This window comes from Vanellus vanellus (assembly GCF_965231255.1).
Source record: "Vanellus vanellus genome assembly, contig: SUPER_32_unloc_3, whole genome shotgun sequence".
In the NCBI taxonomy this organism is placed as follows: Eukaryota; Metazoa; Chordata; class Aves; order Charadriiformes; family Charadriidae; genus Vanellus; species Vanellus vanellus.
The window spans coordinates 9,652-31,788 of NW_028128966.1; the positions used below are offsets into that span (position 1 = coordinate 9,652).

The window sequence follows — 22,137 nt, forward strand, 5'->3', positions numbered from 1 at the left end:
GGCACTATATTTGCATAACCTGCCTAGCGACGGCCGGCGGTTGGTCGGAGGGAAGGTGGGGCGCAACGCTGATTGGTGGTAGGTTGGCGCCTTAGCCGGCCCCTCCTGCCAGTACTTCCGCCCGCCGCTGAAGGCCGTGGCGCCGTGACCCGGAAGTGCTCCCCGGGCGCTGGGGCCTGCTCGCCGGGATGGAGCTGGAGCGGATCGGTGGGTCTCGGGGGGGGGGGGGGGTTGTGGTGTGTGTGTGGGGTGTGAACTTGGGGGTCCGGGGGGGTTTTGTGGGGTGTGAGGGGGACTCGGGAGGGGGCTTTGGGGCGGTTATGAGTGGGTCTGGGGCGGTCTTGGGGGGTTTGGGGGGGTTTGGGGGGGTGCAGTGGCCTATGGGGGTCCGGGAGAGTTTGGGGGGGGGGCTCTGGGGGCGTTATGGAGGGTCTGAGGGTGTTCTGTGGTGCTCGGGGGGGGCACACGGGTCTTGGGGGGGGGGGGGGTGTCCTGGGGGGCTCTACGAGGTGTTATGGGGAGGGCTGAGGTGGTCTATGGGGGTCTGGGGGGGTTCTGTGAGGAGGGGGGGTCGCGGAGGGCTCTAGGGGAGATCTGGGGGGTTTGTAGGGGGCGGGGGGGCCTATGGGGGTCTGGGGGGGTCCTGGGAGGGGCTGAGGCGGCCTATGGGCCTCTGGGGGCCCTGAGGGGCTCTGGGCGGGTTATGGGGGGGCTGAGGTGGGCTCGGGGGGGGTGGGGTGGTGTCCTGGGGGTCCCTGACCCCCCCCTCGCCCCCCAGCCCTGCCCCCCCGCGGGCCCCTGGAGCTGCCGCTGGCGCTGCTGGAGATGGGCTGCGCCGGGCGCTTCGAGCTGCTGCGGGGGCCCCCGGGGGGGGCCGAGACCCCCCCGCCACGCACCACCGTGAGTGATTTCCCCCCCCCCCCGGCGCGTGACACCCCCCCAGAATCCCCCAGGCCCTCCCACGGGGAGCGACCCCCCCCCCCCCCCCCCCAGAAGCCCCTGAGCTCTCCTACAGGCTATGACAGTCCCCCCCAGACCCCCTCACGGGGAGTGACCCCCCCTGACACTCCCAGAGGCTGTGACCCCCCCCAAGAGCCCCCTGATGGCCACGCCCCCTTGTGAGTGACCCCCCCCGATGACCCCCCCCAAAAATTACTGATCCCCCCCCCCCAACGAGTGCCCCTCTGTCTGTGCCTGTTTAGATGCAGTGCCCCCCCCCCCCCCCACAGGACACCTTTGGGGACCCCCATATCTCCCTTTGGGGTGGGGGCACCCCCAAACCCCCCCCTTTTGCCCCTCCCCCCATAGCTGCCCCAGGGGCTGCCCCCCTTCGCCCCCCCGCTGGTGTTGGAGCTGGAGCAGCGGTTTTTGGGGTCCCCCGAGTGGCTGCCCCCCCACCAGCACGAGCGGGCCCACAGGTACGGGGGGGACCCCAAATCCATGGGGGGGGCGGTGCGGTTTGGGGGTTCCCAGTGGGTCCCTAAGGCCTTGGGGGGAGGGGCTGTAGGCTGGGAGGGGTTCACAGGATTTTGGGGGAGCTGGGGGGGGTCTCAGGGTTTTGGGGGTGCTACGTGGGGGGTCCCAGGGTTTAGGGGGGCCTGTGTGGTCTGGGGGGGTGGTGGCTCTGGGGGGGGTTCCCAAGATCACGGGGGGGTTATGGGGGGCCTGGATGAATGGGGGGGGGGGTCCGAGGGATGGGGGAGGTCCCGGGGTTGGGGGGGCTGCTGTGTGGTTTGGGGGGGTCTTTATGTTGGGGGGGGTCCCTATGTTGGGGGGGGTCCCTGGAGGTCCCCAAGACCATTGTGGGGGGAATGCTGGTTGAACTGGGGAGGGTCTGCGGGCTGGGGGGTGGCTTTGGGGGGGCCCCAGCCGCGAGTGGGTGAGGTGGTGGTTTTGGGGGGGTCGGGGGGGATCCACGAGCCGTGGGGTGACCCTGAGGGGGGGTCCCCGTTGTGTCCCCCCCAGGAGCTGGCAGCGAGCGCCGGAGCCGCGCGCCCTCTTCGCGCTGGAGCCCACCCCGGTGGCGGGGGGGCTGCGGGCCGACCGGGACCCCCGCAGCGGGGCCCTGCGGGGCTTCACCGAGGTGGGGGGGGTAAAACAGGCGGGGGGGGGGGGGGGGGGTGGTGTCCTCTCGGATCTCTGGACCCTCATTGTGCCCCCCCCCTTTTTCTTGTCCCCCCCCCCCCCCTGCAGGAGCTGCTGCCCCACGTGGGGCTCTCGGCCAAGAACTCACTGTCTCTGCGGCGCCCCCCCGGGACCCCCCCGGGCAGAGCCTGAGGGGCAGCGCCACCAATTTCCCCTTCTGGCCAGGTAAAGACCCCCCCCCCCCCGGACCCCCCCAGACCCCCCCACACCCCCTAACTCCCCCCCCGGTGCCCCCCCAGGGGGGATGGACGAGCCCAGCCTGGAGCAGATCCGCTCCCACGAGGAGGAGGAGGAAGACATCAACTTCGAAACTGGTACAAAATAACCCTCCGCGCACCAAATTTTGGGGTGTCCCCTCCATTTTGTGACCCCCCCGCTCGCACTCGGGGTGCCCCCCTAATTAGGGTTAGTTAAGCCTTTTTTGTTCTCTTTTCAGACCTACTCACGACCCCCCCGGGGCTGAAGTGCGGCGTTGACTACAAACCCTCCAGTAAGATGAAGCTGTGAAAGATGGGGGGGGGACACCCCTAATTTGGGGGTGGTGGTGCTTTTTTACCCCTTGAGAGGGGTATTTCTGCTTCTCAGGGGGCAGTTTTACCTTTGGGGGGGTATTTTGGTGTGGGAGGTGGCGATTGTATCCCGGGGGGGGGGGTCACAACTATGTGAATCTCTGAAGGCGGTGCGGTCCCCCCCCTTAATTTCACACCCCTTTCCCCCCCCAGCGGTGAAAACGGGGGGGCCCTGTCCCTCTCCAGCCTTTTGGGGGCCCTGGACGCTTTCGAGGTGGGGGGGGACGATGCCGGGGGGGTCTTGGGGGCCCCCCAACCCGCGGTGGGGGGGGGCAGCCCCCCGCCCCCCCTGCGCCGCGCCGACAGCCTGGAGGAGCTGCTGCAGAAGGTGGGTGCAGTGACTGGGGGGGGCCCACTGTGCCCCGCACCCCTCTCACGGCTTATTGCCCCCCCTCCAGGAGGTGGCGGAGCCCCCCCCGGCCCCCCCCGCCGCCCCCCCGGAGCCCCCCGAGGAGGAATGGGCCGTCCCCATCGACGCCAGTGCCCCCGTGGAGGACTTCCATCTGCGGGTCCCCGATCCTGCCTTCAAGGTGGGGGGGGGTCCGGGGGGGGCTTTGGGGTGGGAAAAGGGGTCTTGGGAAGGGGCTGGAAGGGGTTTTGGGGGGTTGGGGGGGGCTTTGGGATGGGGACGGGGGGGTTGGAGGGCTTTGGAGGGGTTGGGGGGGCTTTGGGATATGGGGGGGGAGTCTGGGGGTTCTGGGGGGGCTTGGGATGGAGAAAGGGCTGCTGGAGGGTCTGGGGGGGCTTTGGGGGGCTCCTGGGGGTGGTAGATGGGTTTGGGGGGGGGGGTCTGGGGGGCGGGAGGAGCTTTGGGGGAGGTTCGGGGGGGGGGTTGAGACGTGGGGGGCACTGGGGGCAGGGGGGGGTCGATGATGGTGGTGGTGGTGGGTATGGGGGGCGATGGGGTTCCCTCGGGAGAATCAGAGGGTCCTTTTGGGGCAGTTTGGGGACTTTGGGGTGGTTTGAGGATCTCCGGGGGCTTCGGGGACCCCCGGGGGGGGTGTGTGTGTGTGTGAGGACCCCCCCTGAGGCTGTGCCCCCCCGCAGTGGCCGTTCCCCCTGGACCCCTTCCAGCAGCAGGCGGTGCTGTGCCTGGAGCGGGGGCACTCGCTGCTGGTGGCCGCCCACACCTCCGCCGGCAAAACCGTGGTGGCCGAATACGCCATCGCGCTGGCCCAGCGCCACATGACCAGGTCGGGGTCCCCCCCACCCCCCCCCCCCGGGGGGTCCTCACCCCCTTTCCCGCTGTCACCGCACAGTTGCGGTGTTGTCCCCGTCGCTGGCGTCCCCCACCCGGGAGAGGGTCCCCGAAAGCTTTAACTCTCCTCCAAAGTCCCCAACACCCCCCCTCGGCCTCGGGGACCCCCCCGGAGTGGTCCTCAAACCCCCCCAAAATGTCCCCCAAAGTGCCTACCTCCCCCCCAAGTGACCCCCAAATCTTGGGGTGTCTTCAAATCTCCCCTGGAGGCCCCAAACCTGCCCGGGGGTCCCCAAATCCCCCTCACCGTTCCCCCGTCCTTCTCCCTCCTGCCCCCCCCGCCCCCAAATCCTCTCTGGGTCCCCCCCAAACTCCCCCAAACCCTCTCCGGGCCCCAAATCCCCCTCAGACTCCCCCCGTCCCTCTCCCTCCCGCCCCCCCCATCCCCGCCGCCCCTCTCCCTCCACATGGGGGGGGGGTCCTGGGGGTCCCACTCCCCCTATACTGACCCCCTCCCCCCTTTTTTTGCCGCCCCCCCCCCCAGGACCATCTACACGTCCCCCATCAAAGCGCTCTCCAACCAGAAGTTTCGGGATTTCAAGGCCACGTTCGGGGACGTGGGGCTGCTGACGGGGGACGTGCAGCTGCGCCCCGAAGCCTCCTGCCTCATCATGACCACCGAGATCCTGCGGTGAGCCCCCGCGGGGCGGGGGGGGGGCTCGGGGGGGGCCCCGCCACCCCAAAATCTCACAGACGCCCCCCCCGCCGTACCCCCCCTCCCCAGCTCGATGCTTTACAACGGCTCCGACCTCATCCGCGATCTGGAGTGGGTTGTTTTCGATGAAGTGCATTATATCAACGACGAGGAGGTGAGGAGGGTCCGGGGGGGTCTCGGGGGGGTCTCGGGGGGTTTAGGGGCCCCCCCGACCCCCTGGTCCCCCCCCCAGCGCGGTGTGGTGTGGGAGGAGGTGCTCATCATGCTGCCGGAGCACGTGAAGCTCATCCTGCTCAGTGCCACCATCCCCAACGCCCTCGAGTTCGCCCAGTGGGTCGGGTAAGATGGGGGGGTTTGGGGGGGTCCTGGGGGGGCTGAGAGGGGCTTAAGGGGGCACTGGGGGTCTCTGGGGGGGGTTAATGCATCCCTGGGGGGATTGAAGGGGGGCTGTGGGGTGTCTGGAGGTACCTCAGGCATTACCTGGGGGGGATCTTGGTGGGTTTGGGGGGGCCTGGGGGGCGCTGGGGGGGTCCATGGAGGGGGTGAGAGGGCTATAGGGGGGTCCTGAGGGTCCTGGGGGTGAGGTTGGGGGTCTGGGGGGTGTCTGGGGGGCTGAGAGGGGCTTAAGGGGGTGCTGGGGGTCCCTGGGGTGAGGTTGGGGGGCTAGGGGGTGTCTGGGGGGGGCAGAGGTATCTCTGGGGAGGATCATGGGAGGGATGGGGGGGGGGGGGTCCTTGGGGGGTTATTGGGGGTCTGGGGGGGCTGTGAACTGGTTGGGGGGCAGCTCTGAAGGGGGGGAACACCATGGGGCGCTATGGGGCAGCGCTATGGGGGGTCAGGGGGGTGTGGGGGCCCCGATGCCCCCTCTGAGCCCCGGGTTTGCTCACTTTTGCCCGTTTCCGCCCGCTTTCGCCCCGGTGGCAGGCGCACGAAGCGGCGGCGCCTGCGGGTCATCAGCACGCGGCAGCGCCCGGTGCCGCTGGAGCACTTCCTCTACACCGGGAACAGCCCCCGCACCCGCGCGCAGCTCTTCCTCCTCCTCGACGCCCGCGGCAACTTCAGCACCCAGGGGTGAGCCCCACGGCTGCCCCACGGCGACCCACGGCCCCCCCTTTGCCATGGCGGGGTCTCGATGTTGCTGCTGTAGAGACCTTAGGGTGCTCCTACACAGCTCTGCCCCATAGCCAGCCCCATAGAGAGGTGCCACGCAGCCCTATAGCCATCTCTGTCCCATATCCAGCCCCATAGAAGGGCCCCACGTAGCCCTGAGTGGGTCCTGCCCTATAGCCAGACCTATAGAGGGCTCCCACAAACCCTGAGTGGGCTCTGCCCCATAGCCAGCCCCACGGAGGGGTCACATGTAGCCCCTTCGCCACCCCTGCCCCATAGCCAACCCCATAGAGGGGATACACACAGCCCCATAACCACCCCCACCCCATAGGCAGCCCCATAGAGGGATCCCACACAGCCCTGAGCAGGCCCTGCCCTATAGCCAGCCCCACAGAGACATACTACACAGTCCTAAGTGAGCTCTGCCCCATAGCCCGCCCCATAGCAGTGTTTTACATGCTTCTGAGTGGGTCCTGCCCCATAGCTGGCCCCACAACTGGCCCCATAGAGGTCCCGCACCCCTCGGCTCCACCTTTCCCCGTCGCCATCCTCGCTGGTGCCAGAAGGGGGGGAGGGGGTTATGGGTCTCACCAGCCCTCAAGTCCCCCCCCGCCTCCTCCAGCCCCACATCTCCCTCTGCCCCACAGATACTACGCGGCTGTGGAGGCCAAGAAGGAGCGAACCAGCAAACACGCGCAGACCTTCGGGGCCAAACAACCCACCATGGGGGGCACCGGCCCCGGGCAGGTCAGGGCTGTGGGGCCGGGGGGGGCACTTGGGGGGCTGAAGGGGCTGCTGTGGGGCTGCTGATGCTGTGGGGGGTGCGTGTGGAAGCTTGGGGGCTGCTATGGGGTGTGTGACGGTGTGGGGGGGAACTGGGGGGTTTAGGGGGGGTTCTATGGGGTGTGTGATGCTGTGGGGGGCACAGGGGATTTGGGAGCTGCTATGGGGGCACAGGGGGGTTGGGGGGGTGCTATGGGGGAAGTGGGGGGGTTTGGGGGTGCTATGGGGTGTGTGGCGCTATGGGGGGCACAGGGGGGTTGGCGGGGTGCTATGGGGGAAGTGGGGGGGTTTGGGGGGGTGCTATGGGGTGTGTGGTGCTGTGGGGGGCACAGGGGGGTTTGGGGGGTTCTATGGGGTGTGTGGCACTGTGGGGGGCACAGGGGGGTTGGGGGTGCTATGGGGAAGTGGGGGGGTTTGGGGGGTGCTATGGGGTGTGTGGCGCTGTGGGGGGCACAGGGGGGTTGGGGGGTGCTATGGGGGAAGTGGGGGGGTTTGGGGGGTGCTATGGGGTGTGTGGCGCTGTGGGGGGGACTGGGAGGTTTTGGGTGTGCTGTGGGGGGCACAGGGGGGGTCAGGGGGTGTTGCGGGGTTGGTGCCCCCCCTCACCCCTCCGCGCCCCCCAGGAGCGGGCGGTGTGGGGGGCGCTGCTGGGGCTGCTGCGGGAGCGGGGGCAGCTGCCCGTGGTGGCCTTCACCTTCTCGCGCGGGCGCTGCGACGACCACGCTGCCGCCCTGAGCGCCTCCGACCTGGTCAGCAGCGCCGAGCGCGCCCGCATCCGCCTCTTCCTGCAGCGCTGCCTCGCGCGCCTCCGCGGCTCCGACCGCCGCCTGCCCCAGGTCCGGGGGGCTCGGGGGGGCTTGTGGGGCAGGGGGAGGCTCTGGGGGGGGCCGGAAGGGATGTGAGGGGGTTCGGGGGGTCTTCGAGGGCCGTGGGGGTTTCTGGAAGGGATGTGGGGGGCTCGGGGGAGGGTTGGAAGGGATGGGGGGGGGCCAGGGGGGCTGGGAGGGATGGGGGGGTCTGGAAGGAGTGTAGGGGGTCTTGGGGGGTTGTCGGGGGCCGGAGAGATTGGGGGGGGGCTGTAGGGGGCGTAGAAGGGACCTAGGGAGGTCCGGGGGGGCTGGAGGGGATGTGAGGAGCCGGAAGGGATGTAGGGGGGTTCTCGGGGGGTGATGTGGGGCCTGCGGGGGGGTCTTGGGGGTCTGGGGGGGCACTGGAGGGGGGCTTGAGGCATTGGGGGGGCTGGAAAGGGATATGGGGGGCTCTGGGAAGTGGGTGGGGGTCCGTGGGGCGGTGCTGGGGGGCTGTGGGGCCACTGCCCCCCACGTTCCCCCCCCCCCCCAAAGGTGGTGCACATGGGGGAGCTGCTGCAGCGCGGCATTGGGGTGCACCACAGCGGGGTGCTGCCCCTGCTCAAGGAGGTGGTGGAGATGCTCTTCAGCCAAGGGCTGGTCAAGGTACGCCGTGGGGCAGCTGTGGGGCAGCCGTGGGGCTGGGGGGAACCCACTTGCTGTGGGGCTACGTGGGAGGTGCTGCGTCTGCACGTGGGGCTGCGGTGTCCTGCCCCGCTGTGGGGCTGCGCTGCCCCACGGCGTGTCGCTATCATCCCCCCTCTAACGCTGCCCCACATCTCTCCTCCGGCCCCACAGGTGCTGTTCGCCACCGAGACCTTCGCCATGGGGGTGAACATGCCGGCGCGCACCGTCGTCTTCGACTCCATCCGCAAACACGACGGCAACAACTTCCGCGACCTCCTGCCCGGTGAGGGGGCGGCCGTGGGGCGGCCATGGGGCACCGCGGGGCGGCGTTTAGGGTCTTGGTGCCCATCCCATGGTTGTTCCTTGTGTGTAACTACAGAGATGTACATGTAGGTGTGGGTGCCGTGGGGCAGGGTGGGTGCTATGGGGCAGCCTTGGGGTTGTGGGGCAGCTATGGGTCTGTGGGTTGCCATGGGGTGGCTTTTAGGGTCTTGGTGTCTGTCCCCTGTGCGTACGTACGTGCAGATGTGGGTGCTGTGGGGCAAAGTGAGTGCCGTGGGGCAGCCATGGGTCTGTGGGGCAGCTTTTAGGGTTCCTGTGGCTGTCCCCTGTGTGTCTCCCTATGGATGTCCCCTGCGTGTCTCCCTATGGATGTATGCGTAGCTGTGGGTGCCGTGGGGCAGCGTGAGCGCCGTGGGGCAGCTGTGGGGCAGCTAGGGGGCTGTGGGTCCCCATAGGGCGGCTTTTAGGGTCTTGGTGTCCGCTCCCTCCGCGTCCCTCCGCGGGTGTATGCGCAGGTGTGGGCGCCGTGGGGCAGCGTGTGGGTCTCAGCCCCCCTCCCCCGACTCCCCAGGGGAGTACGTGCAGATGTCGGGGCGCGCGGGGCGGCGCGGGCTGGACTCCACCGGCACCGTCATCATCCTCTGCAAAGGCGCCGTCCCCGAGATGGCCGATCTGCACCGCATGATGCTGGTGGGTCCCCCTCCCCGTCCCCGCGCTGTCCCCACGGGGGCGCCCCCCTCGCGCCCCCCCTCACGCCCCCCGCCCCCCCCAGGGCCGCCCCACGCGTCTGCAGTCGCAGTTCCGCCTCACCTACTCCATGATCCTCAACCTGCTGCGGGCGCAGGCGCTGCGCGTCGAGGACATGATGCGGCGCAGCTTCTCCGAGTTCCCCCTGCGCCGCGAGGCCCCGGTACGGGGGGGGGGGGGGGGGGGACAGGGGGGGACGGGGGCGGCTCCCCCCGTGGTGGCACACCCCAGGATGGGACTGGGGGCACTGGTGACCTGGGGACGCCCCAGTATGGGAGTGGGGGACCTGGGGACGCCCCAGTATGGGACTGGAGGATGCAGGGACACCCCAGGATGGGACTGGGGGCACTGGTGAGCCGGGGAGACCCCAGTATGGGACTGGGGGATACTGGTGACCCGGGGACGCCCCAGTATGGGACTGGAGGATGCAGGGACACCCCCAGTATGGGACTGGGGGCACTGGTGACCCGGGGACGCCCCAGTATGGGACTGGGGGATACTGGTGGCCCTGGGAACACGCAGTATGGGACTGGAGGATGCAGGGACACCCCAGTATGGGACTGGGGGCACTGGTGACCTGGGGACGCCCCAGTATGGGAGTGGGGGACCTGGGGACACCCCAGTATGGGACTGGGGGCACTGGTGACCCGGGGAGACCCCAGTATGGGACTGGAGGATGCAGGGACACCCCAGTATGGGGACTGGGGGCACTGGTGAGCCGGGGAGACCCCAGTATGGGACTGGAGGATGCAGGGACACCCCAGTATGGGACTGGGGGGCACTGGTGACCCGGGGAGACCCCAGTATGGGACTGGAGGATGCAGGGACACCCCAGGATGGGGACTGGGGGCACTGGTGACCCGGGGACGCCCCAGTATGGGACTGGAGGATGCAGGGACACCCCAGTATGGGACTGGGGGCACTGGTGACCCGGGGACGCCCCAGTATGGGACTGGGGGGCACTGGTGACCCGGGGACGCCCCAGTATGGGACTGGAGGATGCAGGGACACCCCAGTATGGGACTGGGGGGCACTGGTGACCTGGGGACACCCCAGTATGGGACTGGAGGATACAGGGACACCCCAGTATGGGACTGGGGGGCACTGGTGACCTGGGGACGCCCCAGTATGGGAGTGGGGGATGCAGGGACACCCCAGTATGGGACTGGGGGCACTGGTGACCCAGGGACGCCCCAGTATGGGACTGGGGGCACTGGTGACCCGGGGATGCCCCAGTATAGAACTGGGGGATACTGGTGGCCCTGGGACACCACAGTATGGGACTGGAGGACGCAGGGACACCCCAGTATGGGACTGGGGGCACTGGTGACCTGGGGACGCCCCAGTATGGGACTGGGGGGCACTGGTGACCCGGGGACGCCCCAGTATGGGACTGGAGGATGCAGGGACACCCCAGTATGGGGACTGGGGGCACTGGTGACCTGGGGACGCCCCAGTATGGGAGTGGGGGGCACTGGTGACCCGGGGATGCCCCAGTATGGGACTGGAGGATGCAGGGACACCCCAGTATGGGACTGGGGGCACTGGTGACCTGGGGATGCCCCAGTATGGGAGTGGGGGACCTGGGGACACCCCAGTATGGGACTGGGGGGCACTGGTGACCCGGGGATGCCCCAGTATGGGACTGGAGGATGCAGGGACACCCCAGTATGGGGACTGGGGGCACTGGTGACCCGGGGACGCCCCAGTATGGGACTGGAGGATGCAGGGACACCCCAGTATGGGACTGGGGGCACTGGTGACCCGGGGACGCCCCAGTATGGGACTGGAGGATGCAGGGACACCCCAGTATGGGACTGGGGGCACTGGTGACCCGGGGACGCCCCAGTATGGGACTGGGGGGCACTGGTGACCCGGGGACGCCCCAGTATGGGACTGGAGGATGCAGGGACACCCCAGTATGGGGACTGGGGGCACTGGTGACCTGGGGACGCCCCAGTATGGGAGTGGGGGGCACTGGTGACCCGGGGACGCCCCAGTATGGGACTGGAGGATGCAGGGACACCCCAGTATGGGGACTGGGGGCACTGGTGACCTGGGGACGCCCCAGTATGGGAGTGGGGGGCACTGGTGACCCGGGGAGACCCCAGTATGGGACTGGAGGATGCAGGGACACCCCAGTATGGGACTGGGGGGCACTGGTGACCCGGGGAGACCCCAGTATGGGACTGGAGGATGCAGGGGCACCCCAGGATGGGGACTGGGGGCACTGGTGACCCGGGGACGCCCCAGTATGGGACTGGAGGATGCAGGGACGCCCCAGTATGGGACTGGGGGGCACTGGTGACCCGGGGATGCCCCAGTATGGGACTGGAGGATGCAGGGACACCCAGTATGGGGACTGGGGGCACTGGTGACCTGGGGACGCCCCAGTATGGGAGTGGGGGGCACTGGTGACCCGGGGAGACCCCAGTATGGGACTGGAGGATGCAGGGACACCCCAGTATGGGACTGGGGGCACTGGTGAGCCGGGGAGACCCCAGTATGGGACTGGAGGATGCAGGGACACCCCAGTATGGGACTGGGGGCACTGGTGACTTGGGGACGCCCCAGTATGGGACTGGGGGGCACTGGTGACCCGGGGATGCCCCAGTATGGGACTGGGGGGCACTGGTGACCCGGGGACGCCCCAGTATGGGACTGGGGGGCACTGGTGACCCAGGGATGCCCCAGTATGGGACTGGAGGATGCAGGGACACCCCAGTATGGGACTGGGGGCACTGGTGACCCGGGGACGCCCCAGTATGGGACTGGAGGATGCAGGGACACCCCAGTATGGGACTGGGGGCACTGGTGACCTGGGGATGCCCCAGTATGGGAGTGGGGGACCTGGGGACACCCCAGTATGGGACTGGGGGGCACTGGTGACCCGGGGACACCCCAGTATGGGACTGGAGGATGCAGGGACACCCCAGTATGGGACTGGGGGGCACTGGTGACCCGGGGAGACCCCAGTATGGGACTGGAGGATGCAGGGACACCCCAGGATGGGGACTGGGGGGCACTGGTGACCTGGGGACGCCCCAGTATGGGACTGGGGGGCACTGGTGACCTGGGGAGACCCCAGTATGGGACTGGAGGATGCAGGGACACCCCAGTATGGGACTGGGGGCACTGGTGACCCGGGGAGACCCCAGTATGGGACTGGAGGATGCAGGGACACCCCAGTATGGGACTGGGGGCACTGGTGACCCGGGGACGCCCCAGTATGGGACTGGAGGATGCAGGGACACCCCAGTATGGGACTGGGGGCACTGGTGACCTGGGGACGCCCCAGTATGGGACTGGAGGATGCAGGGACACCCCAGTATGGGACTGGGGGCACTGGTGACCTGGGGACGCCCCAGTATGGGACTGGGGACCTGGGGACACCCCAGTATGGGACTGGAGGGCCCAGTGACATTCCAGTAGGAGGATACTGGGGGATACTGGTTACCTGGAGCCACCCCAGTATGATAATGGGCCCACCTGAGGACTCCCCAATATGGGGACTGGGGCACCTGGAGGCACCCCAGTAATGCTACTGGGGGACGCTGGTGACACTGGTGATGCCCCAGTACGGTACTGGGGGCACTGGTGACGCGGGGGCCCCCGTGCGCAGGCGCAGGGAGCGGCGCGTGGCGGAGCTGCGGAGGGCACTGGCGGCACTGGGAGAGCCGGAGCCGGGGGGGGCCATGGCCGACCTCCCCCAGTACCACCGCACCGTCACCGAACTGCGCCGCGCGCGGGGGCTGCTGCAGGTGGGGGGGCACTGGGGGCACTGGGGGACATCTGAGGGGTCCCGGGGGGCACTGGGGGCGTCTTGGGGGTCACTGGGGGCACTGGGGGGGGGGGGCATCTGAGGGGTCTCTGGGGACATGGGGGGGCACTGGGGATGGCACTGGGGGTGTCTTGGGGGTCACTGGGGGGGGCACTGGGGACATTGGGGGGGCACTGGGAGTGTCTTGGGGGTCGCTGGGGACACTGGGGGGGCACTGGGGACAGTGGGGGGGGCACTGGGGGTGTCTTGGGGGTCGCTGGGGACACTGGGGGGGCACTGGGGGCACTGGGGACATTGGGGGGGCACTGGGGGTGTCTTGGGGGTCGCTGGGGACACTGGGGGGGCACTGGGGGCACTGGGGACAGTGGGGGGGCACTGGGGGTGTCTTGGGGGTCGCTGGGGCACTGGGGGGGGCACTGGGGGGCATCTGAGGGGTCTCTGGGGACATTGGGGGGGGTGGGAGCGTCTTGGGGGGCTTAGGGACATTTTTGGGGGGGGGCTGGAGATACTGGGGGGCATCTGGGGGGGTCCTGGGGACACTGGGGGGGTGCGGGGGTCTTTGGGGACACTGGGGGCTCCTGGGGGGGTGTGGGGGGTCGTTGGGGGCAGTGGGGGGGCAGTGCCTGACGGGGGTCCCCGCAGCGGCGCCTGGCCGAGTCCGTGGGGGGGCTGCGGGCGCTGAGCCCCGGGAGGGTGGTGGTGGTCTGCACCCCCCGGCACCGCAACGCCCTGGGGGTGCTGCTCCAGGTACGCCCCCCCCCCCCCCAAAAAACACCCCCCCCACCCACCCACCCACCCCCCCTCCAACACACACCCCGACCCCCCACAAAACACCCTCAAAGCCCCCAAACCCCCAATTTCCCTCCACTCACCCCCCCAAAATCCCCCCCACTAACCCCCCCTTTACCCCCCCAAATCCCCCCAACCCCCCCCAGAATGCCCCAACCCCCCTTAATCCCCCCCAGACCCCTCCGAACACCCCAATCCCCCCTCCCCGCCCCCCCCAACACGAGGCCCCCCCCTGGAGCATTCCCCCCCCCCCGCCCCAACCCCCCAAATCCCCCCTATCCCCCCCCAATATGAGGACCCTCCCATGGGGGTCCTCCCCCCCAACCCCCCCATTTACCCCCCCCCAACCCAATCCCCCCCTAAATCCCCTCCATCCCCCCCCCCCAATATGAGGACCCCCCCATGGGGTCCCCCCCACCCCAGCCCCCCCTCACCCCCTGTCCCCCCCCCCCCCCCCCAGGTGACCCCCGAGGGCTGCGGCCGCTCCTTCACCGCACTGGTGCTGTGTGAGACCCCCCCCGAGGGGGAGGGGGAGGGGGCCCCCCCGGCGACAAGGACGCCCCCCCGGGGACGGGGCCCCCCCCGATGTCCCCTACCCCGAGGACCTGCTGCTCACCCGCCTCTTCGTGCCCGAGGGTCTGCACCGGGGGGGACGGGGGGGGTCCCCAAACCTGGGTCCCCTCTGGGGGGGGGGGGGTCCTGGGTCCCTTCTGGGGGGGTTGGGGGGTCCCTGGGCACTTGGGTGCCTTCTTGGGGGGGCAGTTTGGGGGGTCCCAGACTTCTAGGTGCCCTCTGGGGGGGGGGGGGGGGTGTGGGGGTCCCTTCTGGGGGAGGGGGGGATCCCCTGGGGGGGTCCCTGGATGCCTGGGTCCTCTCTGGGGGGGTGGGGGGTCCTGGGTCCCTTCTGGGGGGGGTCCCAGACATCTGGGTGCCCTCTGGGGGGGTTTGGGGGTCTCCGGGACATCTGGGTCCCCTCTGGGGGGGTCCTTTTGGGGGGGGAACTCCCTGAGGTGGGATCAGGGGGGGTCCCCGACGCCTGTGTACCTCTAGGGGGGGATTTGGGGGTCCCTTCTGGGGTGGAATGCGCCGGGGGGGGGTTGGGGGGGGTCCCCAACACTTGTGCCCCCCCCCCCCCTCCCCCCAGGCGCCTGCGGCCACGCGCTGGAGAAGCTGCGGCCGGAGGACATCGGGGGGGGTCACGGCCAAAACGCTGCGGGTGAACCCCGAAAAGCTGCTGCAGGAGCTGCGCCCCCGCCAGGGGCCCCCCCGCAGGTGGGGCATACGGGGGGGGGGCACCGGGGGGGTCACTGGGGAGTTTTGGGGTCCCAGGGGGGTTATGGGGGGTCTGGGGGGGGTGTTGGGGTCCCGGGGGGGTCCCTGGGGGGTTCTTTGTGGGGGGTGGGATGTCCTTGGTGGGTGTTTGAGGTCCTGGGGGGGTGGTTTGGGGTCCTGGGGGGGTCCTTGGGGGGGTTTTGGGGTCCCTGGGGGGTGTCGGGGGGTCTCCGGGGGTGGGGGGGTCCCTGGGGGGGGTCGGGGGAGTTTATGGGTCTGTGGGGGGGTCGGGGGGGGTCTCTGGAGGTGGGGGGGTCCCTGGGGGGGGTCAGGGGAGTTTATGGGGCTGTGGGGGTCCCGGGGGGGTCTCTGGGGTGGGGGGGTCCCCTGAGGGGTCTCTCCCAGTTCCAGGTCCCCGTACGGGGGGGGGGGGGGGTGGCGGTCTCGGGGGGGTCCCAGGGGCTGCCCCCCACCCCCCCCACCCCCCCATTCCCCCCCAGGCAGTGCCCCCCCGGGCCGGCGGTGGGGGCGGCGGTGCAGGAGCTGGCCCGGCTGGCGGGGGGGTCCCCGGGGGGGCTCCCCCTGCTCGACCCGGTGGGGGCCCTGCAGCTGCGCGACCCCCCGCGGTGGAGGCGGCCGCCCGCGCCCGCAGCCTGGCGGCCACACTGGGCTCCTTCCGCTGCGTCCACAGCCCCCGCTTCCCCCCAGCAGGTACTGGGAGGCACTGGGGGGGCCGGGGGGGTCGCTCGGAGCGCCCCCGCCCCCCTCACCTCCCGCTGTCCCCCCCCCCTCCCCAGTACGCCCAGTACGCCGCCCGGCAGGAGCTGCTGGAGCAACTGGAGCATCTCCAGTTCCTGCTGTCCGACCAGTCCCTCACGCTGCTGCCCGAGTACCACCAGCGCGTGGCCGTGCGTGTGCCCCCCCTCGTGTGTCCCCCCCCCCATATCCCCTGGGGACCCCCCCCGTGTCCCCTGGGACCCCCCCATCCGCCCCCATGTCCCCCCCGTCCCCACATCCCCTCTGTCCCCCCGTGTCGTCCCCCCATGTCATCCCCCGTGTGTCCCCCCATCCCCCTGTCCCCCCCATCCCCATGTGTCCCCCCCCCATTCCCCTGTGTCCCCCCCATTCCCCTGGTTCTCCCACCCCCCCCCCGTGTCCCCCCCCCCCCATCCCCCCGTGTCCCCCCCCATCCCCATATCCCCCCCCATTCCCCCGGTCCCCCCACTCCCCCGTGTCCCCCCTCTCCCCCCTCTCTCCCTGCTCCCCCTTGTGCCCCCCATCCCCATGTCCCCCCCTGTGCCCCCATATTCCCCCCCCCGCCCCCCCTCCCCCCCGACAGCACGTCCCCCCCCCCTCAGGTGCTGTGTGCGCCGGGTTACATGGACAGGCTGACCCCCCCCCGTGCCCCTGTCCCCCCATATCCCCCCCATATCCCCCCCATATCCCCCCCGACGGTGTCCCCCCCCGCAGGTGCTGCGTGCGCTGGGCTACGTGGGCCCGGGGGGGTCGGTGGCGCTGGGGGGCGCGTGGCGGCGCTGCTGAGTGCCCACGAGCTGGTGCTGACGGAGCTGCTCCTGGGGAACGCGCTGGCCCCCCTGCGCCCCGAGGAGAGCGTCGCCCTCCTCTCCTGCATGGTCTGCCCGGGACGGGGGGAGCCCCCCCCGCAGCTGCCCCCCCCCCTCCAGCAGGTACCGGGGGGAGGAGGGGGGGGGGGCACCTCCGTAGCGGGGTCCCTGGGGATCTGGGGGGGCTCGGGGGGTCCCAGACCCCAGGGCTGCCAGATATGGGGGTCTCTGGGGCTTTGGGGGGGCTGGGGGGGGCACTGGGGGGTCACAGACCCTAGGGTTTGCCAGGTATTGGGGTCTTGGGGGCTTTGGGGGGGCTGTGGGGGGCACTGGAGGTTGGGGTCCCTCAGGGTGGGGGGCTGTGGGGCAGAGGGGGGTCCCAGGCATTGGCATCCCCCAGATATGGGGGTCTCTGGGGATTTGGGGGGGCTGGGGGGGGCACTGGGGGGTCCCAGACCCTAGGGTTTGCCAGGTATTGGGGTCTTGGGGGCTTTGGGGGGGCTGTGGGGGCACTGGAGGTTGGGGTCCCTCAGGGTGGGGGGCTGTGGGCAGAGGGGGGTCCCAGACATTGGCATCCCCCAGATATGGGGGTCTCGGGGGCTGTGGGGGGCACTGGGGGGTCCCGGACATCGGGGCTGCCCAGATGTTGGGGTCTCGGGGACTTTGGGGGGGGCAGAGCCCGAATTGGGGGGGTGGCAGAGCCCAGCGTCCCCCAGCCGGGGGGTCCCTGGTGCGGGGGGGGCGCTGACGCGGGGGTGTCCCCCCGGTGCCCCCCAGGGGGTGGAGCGGGTGGTGGCGGTGGCGCAGCGCGTGGGGCGGCTGCAGGAGGAGTGCGGCCTCGGGCAGAGCGCCGACGACTTCGTCCGCCAGTTCGGCTTCGGCCTCGTCGAGGTGGTCTACGAGTGGGCCCGCGGCATGGTGAGACCCCCGCGACCCCCCGCGACCCCCAGCGCCCCCCGGGACCCCCTGAGACCCCCATGATCCCCCAGGGACCCTCTGGGACCACCCAGAACCCCCCCAGCGCCCCCAGAAGACCCCCATGACCCCCTCCAGGACCCCCCGGGACCCCCAGCACAGCTATGACCCCCTTGAGACCCCCATGGCCCCCCCAGCACCCTCTGGGACCCCCAAGACCCATGGGGACCCCCCCATCCCCCTCATGTCCCATCCTGGGGTCCCCCGGTCCCCCCCATCCCTGGGCTCCCAAATTCCCTTGTCCCCCCCAGACCCCCCTATATCCCATCCCGGGCTCCCCCCTGTCCCTTTTCCCCCCCCCATCCCTGGGCTCCCCCCTTCCCTTGTCCCCCCCCGTCCCCTCCAGTCCCCCCATGTCCCCTCTTGGGGTCCCCCGGTCCCTGCTCCCCCCTCGTCCCCCCATATCCCATCTCTGGGGTTTTTCTGGTCCCCCCCATCCCTGCTCCCCCCAGTCCCCCCATGTCCCCTCTTGGGGTCCCCCCCGGTCCCTGGTCCCCCCATTCCCTCATCCCCTCAGTCCCCCCCCGTATCCCACCCTGGGGTCCCCCCTCTTCCCTCGTCCCCCTCATCCCCCCATGTCCCATCCTGGGGTCCCCCCTGTGCCCCCCCCCGTCCCACCCTGGGTGCCCCCCCCCCCCCGCTGAGCCCCCCCCGTCCCCGCAGCCCTTCGCGGACATCGCCCGCCCGCCGGGGGTGCAGGAGGGGGCGGTGGTGCGGTGCATCCAGCGCCTGGAGGAGACGTGCCGGGAGGTGCGGCAGGCGGCGCGGCTGGTGGGGGAGCCGGCGCTGGCCGCCAAGATGGAGGCCGCCTCCACCATGATCAAGCGCGACATCGTCTTCGCCGCCAGTCTCTACACCCAATAAAGGCTCCGCGCTCCCCCCTCGCACCGCGTGGGTCAGTCTGTCCCCCCGCACCCCCGAGTGGGTTGGTCCGTCCCCCCCATCGCCCCACATGGGCCAGTCCGCCCCCCCCATGCCCCTATATGGGTCAGTCCATCCCCCCCTATACCCCACATGGGTCAGTCCATCCCCCCCTATACCCCACATGGGTCAGTCCGTCCCCCCATCGCCCCACATGGGTCAGTCCATCCCCCCCTATACCCCACATGGGCCAGTCCGCCCCCCCCATGCCCCTATATGGGTCAGTCCATCCCCCCCTATACCCCACATGGGTCAGTCCATCCCCCCCTATACCCCACATGGGTCAGTCCGTCCCCCCATCGCCCCACATGGGTCAGTCCATCCCCCCCTATACCCCACATGGGTCAGTCCGCCCCCCCCATGCCCCTATATGGGTCAGTCCATCCCCCCCTATACCCCACATGGGTCAGTCCGTCCCCCCTATACCCCCATATGGGTCAGTCCATCCCCCCATCGCCCCACATGGGTCAGTCCATCCCCCCCTATACCCCCATATGGGTCAGTCCATCCCCCCATTGCCCCACATGGGTCAGTCCATCCCCCCATCGCCCACATGGTTTCCCCCATTCCCCCCACAGCCGCTGAAGAGCGCTGTCCCTTTAAGAAAGCCCCGCCCTTTCGCGCAAGCCCCGCCTATTCACGCCAACTGCCCCTTGAATAAGCCACGCCTCCTTGAATAAGCCACGCCCCTTGAAGATTCCACGCCCCCTAGGAGACCCCACGGATCGGTTTAGCTCCGCCCCTTTAGCAAAGCCACGCCCCTCCGCCCCCGCCCCTTTACGGCCGCCCCTCCCGGCGCTCAGTCGCTCGACGTGTGCGTCGTTACGTCATCACGGCGCGCCGGAGGGTGGGAGGGCGGCGGAAGGCGGAAGCGGCGCCGGCGCGACGTCATCAGGAGGGGCCGCTGCGGGGCCCGGAGCCCCCTCCGCATCCCCCAGTCCCCCTCCCCCCACCCCCCACCCCCCCATGGGCCGCCGCCGACTCCTCGGCGACACCTTCGAGGCCAAAAGGAGCCGCCGGGACCCGCCGCGGCCCGACGGTACCGGGGGGGGGCGGGGAACCCCCAGGGGGGTGTGTTTGGGGGGTCTCGAGGGGGTTTGGGGGGTCCTTGAGGGGGTATGGGAGTCTTGAGGGGGGGTTGGGGGTCCCGGGGGGGCTGTGGGGGCCGCGGGGGAGGTTTACGGGTCCCAGGGGGGGTTGGAGGGACCCGGGGAGGCTTTGGAGGGTCCGTGTGGGAGTTTGGGGGGGGGTCCCTGGGGGGGGTGTGGGAGCCTGGGGGGGCTGAGGGTCGTGAGGGGACGTGGGGGGAGCTGCATCCCGGGGGGGCTTTGGGGGAGTCCCAGGGTGGTTTGGACCCTTTGGGGAGTCCCGGGGGGGGCTTTGGCGGGTCTCGGGGGCGTTTATGGGTGCTGGGGAGGGTTGGGGGGGATCCTTGGGGGTCGTGGGGGGTCTCAGGGGGGGTTGGGGCGGCTCCCATGGGGTTTTGGGGGGTTCTTTATGGGGTTTGGAGGGCCCCTGGTGGGGTTGGGGAGGTTTGGGGGCCTCAGGAGGGTTTTGGGGGGGTCTGTCCAGGTCCCCACACGTGTCCACCCCCGCCCAGGCAGCCCCGGGGCGGTGGAGGCGGCGCTGGGGGCTGTGGCCGCCCTCTTCCCGCGGGGGCTGTTCGGGGACGCGCTCCCCCCCCTGGTGCTGCGCCACCAACTCTACAATCTCGTCAGCGACCGCACCGCCGTCGACCGCCACCTGGTGAGACCCCCAACCGGGGGGCAGTGTACCCCCCGGACCCCCAGCACCCCCCAGGGCCCCCCGACCCCCCCTGAAGCCCTCAGGACCTACTCGAGACCCCGTGAGACCCTCTGAGACCCCCAGAACCCCCTCTGAGACCCCCCAGAGACCCCCTGAATTCCCCAACTCCCCTAAGACCCCCCTGACCCCTCCCCCAAGACCCACTGCCCCCCTCCCCGAGCTCCCCTAGGACCCCCCAGTGCCCCTCAGCACCCCCTGACCCCCCCCAAAGCCCCCAGTACCCACCCAGACTCCCTGAGTCCCCTGAGCGCTCCTCCCCACCCCCACCATGGGCCCTAATGCCTTCTGAGACCCCCAGGACCCCCCTGACCCCCCCTCTCCCCCCTCCCCAGAACCGCCTGAGGGATGAGGGCCGCATCCGGCTGCTGCACTTGGGACTGGGCGCCGACACGCTGGGGGTGGTCTTCATGGAACCCTACAGGGAGAAGGTCTGAGGGGAAGGGGGGGGTTGGGGAGGGTTCAGGGGGTTTTAGGGTCCCCCCTGACCCCCCCGCTGCCCCCCCAGGTGCTGGCAGCGGTGGAGGGGACCCCCCGGGCCGGACTGGTGCGGCGGTTCCTGGATTCAGCCGTGGCCGTTTGCCCCGACCTCAGCTACGAACAGAGCCGCATGAGGGCGATGGGCTTCGGGGACGGGGACGTCACGTACGGGGGGGGGGGCGGGCGATTTGGGCTCCCCTGGGGGGTCCAGGGCAGCTGCAGCCCCCCCGGGGGAGGGGTTGGGGCTCCGGGGGGGGGGTTGGGGTCTCCTCTGGGAGGGTGGGGGGGGTCGGGCCCCCCCCGCTGTGGGTCCTGCCCCCCTCCTTGTTCTCATTCCCCCCCTTTCCCCCCCCCAGGCAGCTGGTGGCCGCGGGAGTGCTGACGGTGCGCGACGCCGGGAGCTGGTGGCTGGCAGTGCCGGGGGTGGGGCGCTTCGTCCGCGCCTTCGTCCGCGGTGCGTGGGGACCCCCAAAGTCCCCCCACCCCCCTCAGGACCCCCCAAACCCCTCCTAACCCCACCCACCCCCCAGGACCCCCCCTAACCCCCCCCCAAACTCCCCGAATCTCTGGGTCCCCCCCTCTCCCTCCTCCTCTTTGGGCTGTACCTTTTCCTTGGGGACCCCCCCCCCGCCCCCCCCTTATGCCGCTGCCCCCGGGTGCCCCTTGACCTATGACCTTTGCCCTGTGCCCCGCAGGGCGGCGGGCGGTGCTGGCGGTGGTGCGGCGGGCGCGACACCGGGAGGTGCCTCTGGTGGAGCTGCGGCAGCGCAGGGCCCCCCCCGGCGCCCGTCTGGGGGTGGGGTACCTCCTGCACGACCTGTTGGGGGCTCAGCTGCTGCGCAGGTACCCCCCGCGGCCTCTGACCCCCAGGGTGACCCCCGAGTGACCCCTGACCCCCGGCTGACCCCTGGGTGCCTTTCTGCGTGACCCCCCCCTCCCAGGGGGATGGCTGACCCCTGGGTGACCCCCTGACCTCTGGGTGACCCCTGACCCCAGGTGACCACTGGGTGCCTTCCTGCATGACCCCCCCCAGGGGGATGACTGACCCCTGACCCCTGATGACCCCTGACCCAGCGCTGACCCCTCCCCTCCCCCGCAGCGTCCCCACCTCCTCAGGGCCGATGCTGCGATTGGCCGAGTCCTGACCCGACGCTTCCCAGCATGCAACGGGGCCCTGGACGACCGGGGGGGCGTGGCCAGCGCTGACCACGCCCCACCCCCTGCGAGGCTAGGGCGGGGCTGAGCCTGACCCCACCCTTCCAAAGGCTGGCAGTGGGTGGGGCCCACCTTAGCCCCGCCCCATCTGAGGACGCCCCGCCCACTCCGCGGCGTGGGGGAGGGGTAAAAAAAGTGCAATAAAACTCTTGGGTTTTTTTTTTTTTTCTTCCCCTCCCCTCAAAATAACGCGCTGGTTTTCCTTGCGGGGCCCCACCGCGCGCGTTTCCCCTTTAAGGCGCTGAGGGGGCGTTGCCCCTTTAAAAGCGCGGCGCCGCCCTCCCCTTCTTCCTCAGCGGGGGTTGTCACGTG

General features: G+C 70.5%; 2 protein-coding genes across 3 annotated transcripts; both read left to right on the forward strand.

The window, feature by feature from the left end:
* The first annotated feature begins 176 nt into the window (after positions 1–176).
* SKIC2 (SKI2 subunit of superkiller complex) lies at positions 177–18,292 on the forward strand. The gene is given in 33 exon segments (XM_082499758.1): positions 177–207; positions 779–900; positions 1,309–1,418; positions 1,966–2,083; positions 2,194–2,256; positions 2,259–2,310; positions 2,385–2,459; positions 2,582–2,648; positions 2,868–3,042; positions 3,113–3,244; positions 3,762–3,907; positions 4,457–4,603; positions 4,697–4,781; positions 4,860–4,966; positions 5,552–5,698; positions 6,385–6,484; positions 7,144–7,356; positions 7,864–7,974; positions 8,167–8,278; positions 8,849–8,967; positions 9,050–9,184; positions 9,186–9,187; positions 12,647–12,785; positions 13,448–13,552; positions 14,055–14,215; positions 14,218–14,230; positions 14,739–14,866; positions 15,367–15,577; positions 15,664–15,774; positions 16,337–16,382; positions 16,385–16,554; positions 17,209–17,349; positions 18,070–18,292. Coding segments are annotated over 33 exon segments (3,783 nt in total). The 5' UTR covers positions 177–188; the 3' UTR covers positions 18,271–18,292.
* An 888-nt stretch (positions 18,293–19,180) lies between these two features.
* Positions 19,181–22,011, forward strand: WHR1 (winged helix repair factor 1). Of its 2 annotated transcripts, XM_082499754.1 has the most exons (7): positions 19,187–19,366; positions 19,928–20,073; positions 20,466–20,561; positions 20,639–20,775; positions 20,967–21,064; positions 21,306–21,453; positions 21,710–21,977. In XM_082499754.1, exons 1-7 carry the CDS (start codon positions 19,294–19,296, stop codon positions 21,753–21,755), a joined length of 744 nt encoding a protein of 247 aa, XP_082355880.1. In that variant the 5' UTR covers positions 19,187–19,293; the 3' UTR covers positions 21,756–21,977. The 2 variants fall into 2 exon arrangements, with proteins under 2 accessions (XP_082355881.1, XP_082355880.1); XM_082499755.1 differs by lacking the exon at positions 21,306–21,453 and having other exon boundaries at positions 19,181–19,366; positions 21,710–22,011.
* Positions 22,012–22,137: the final 126 nt, after the last annotated feature.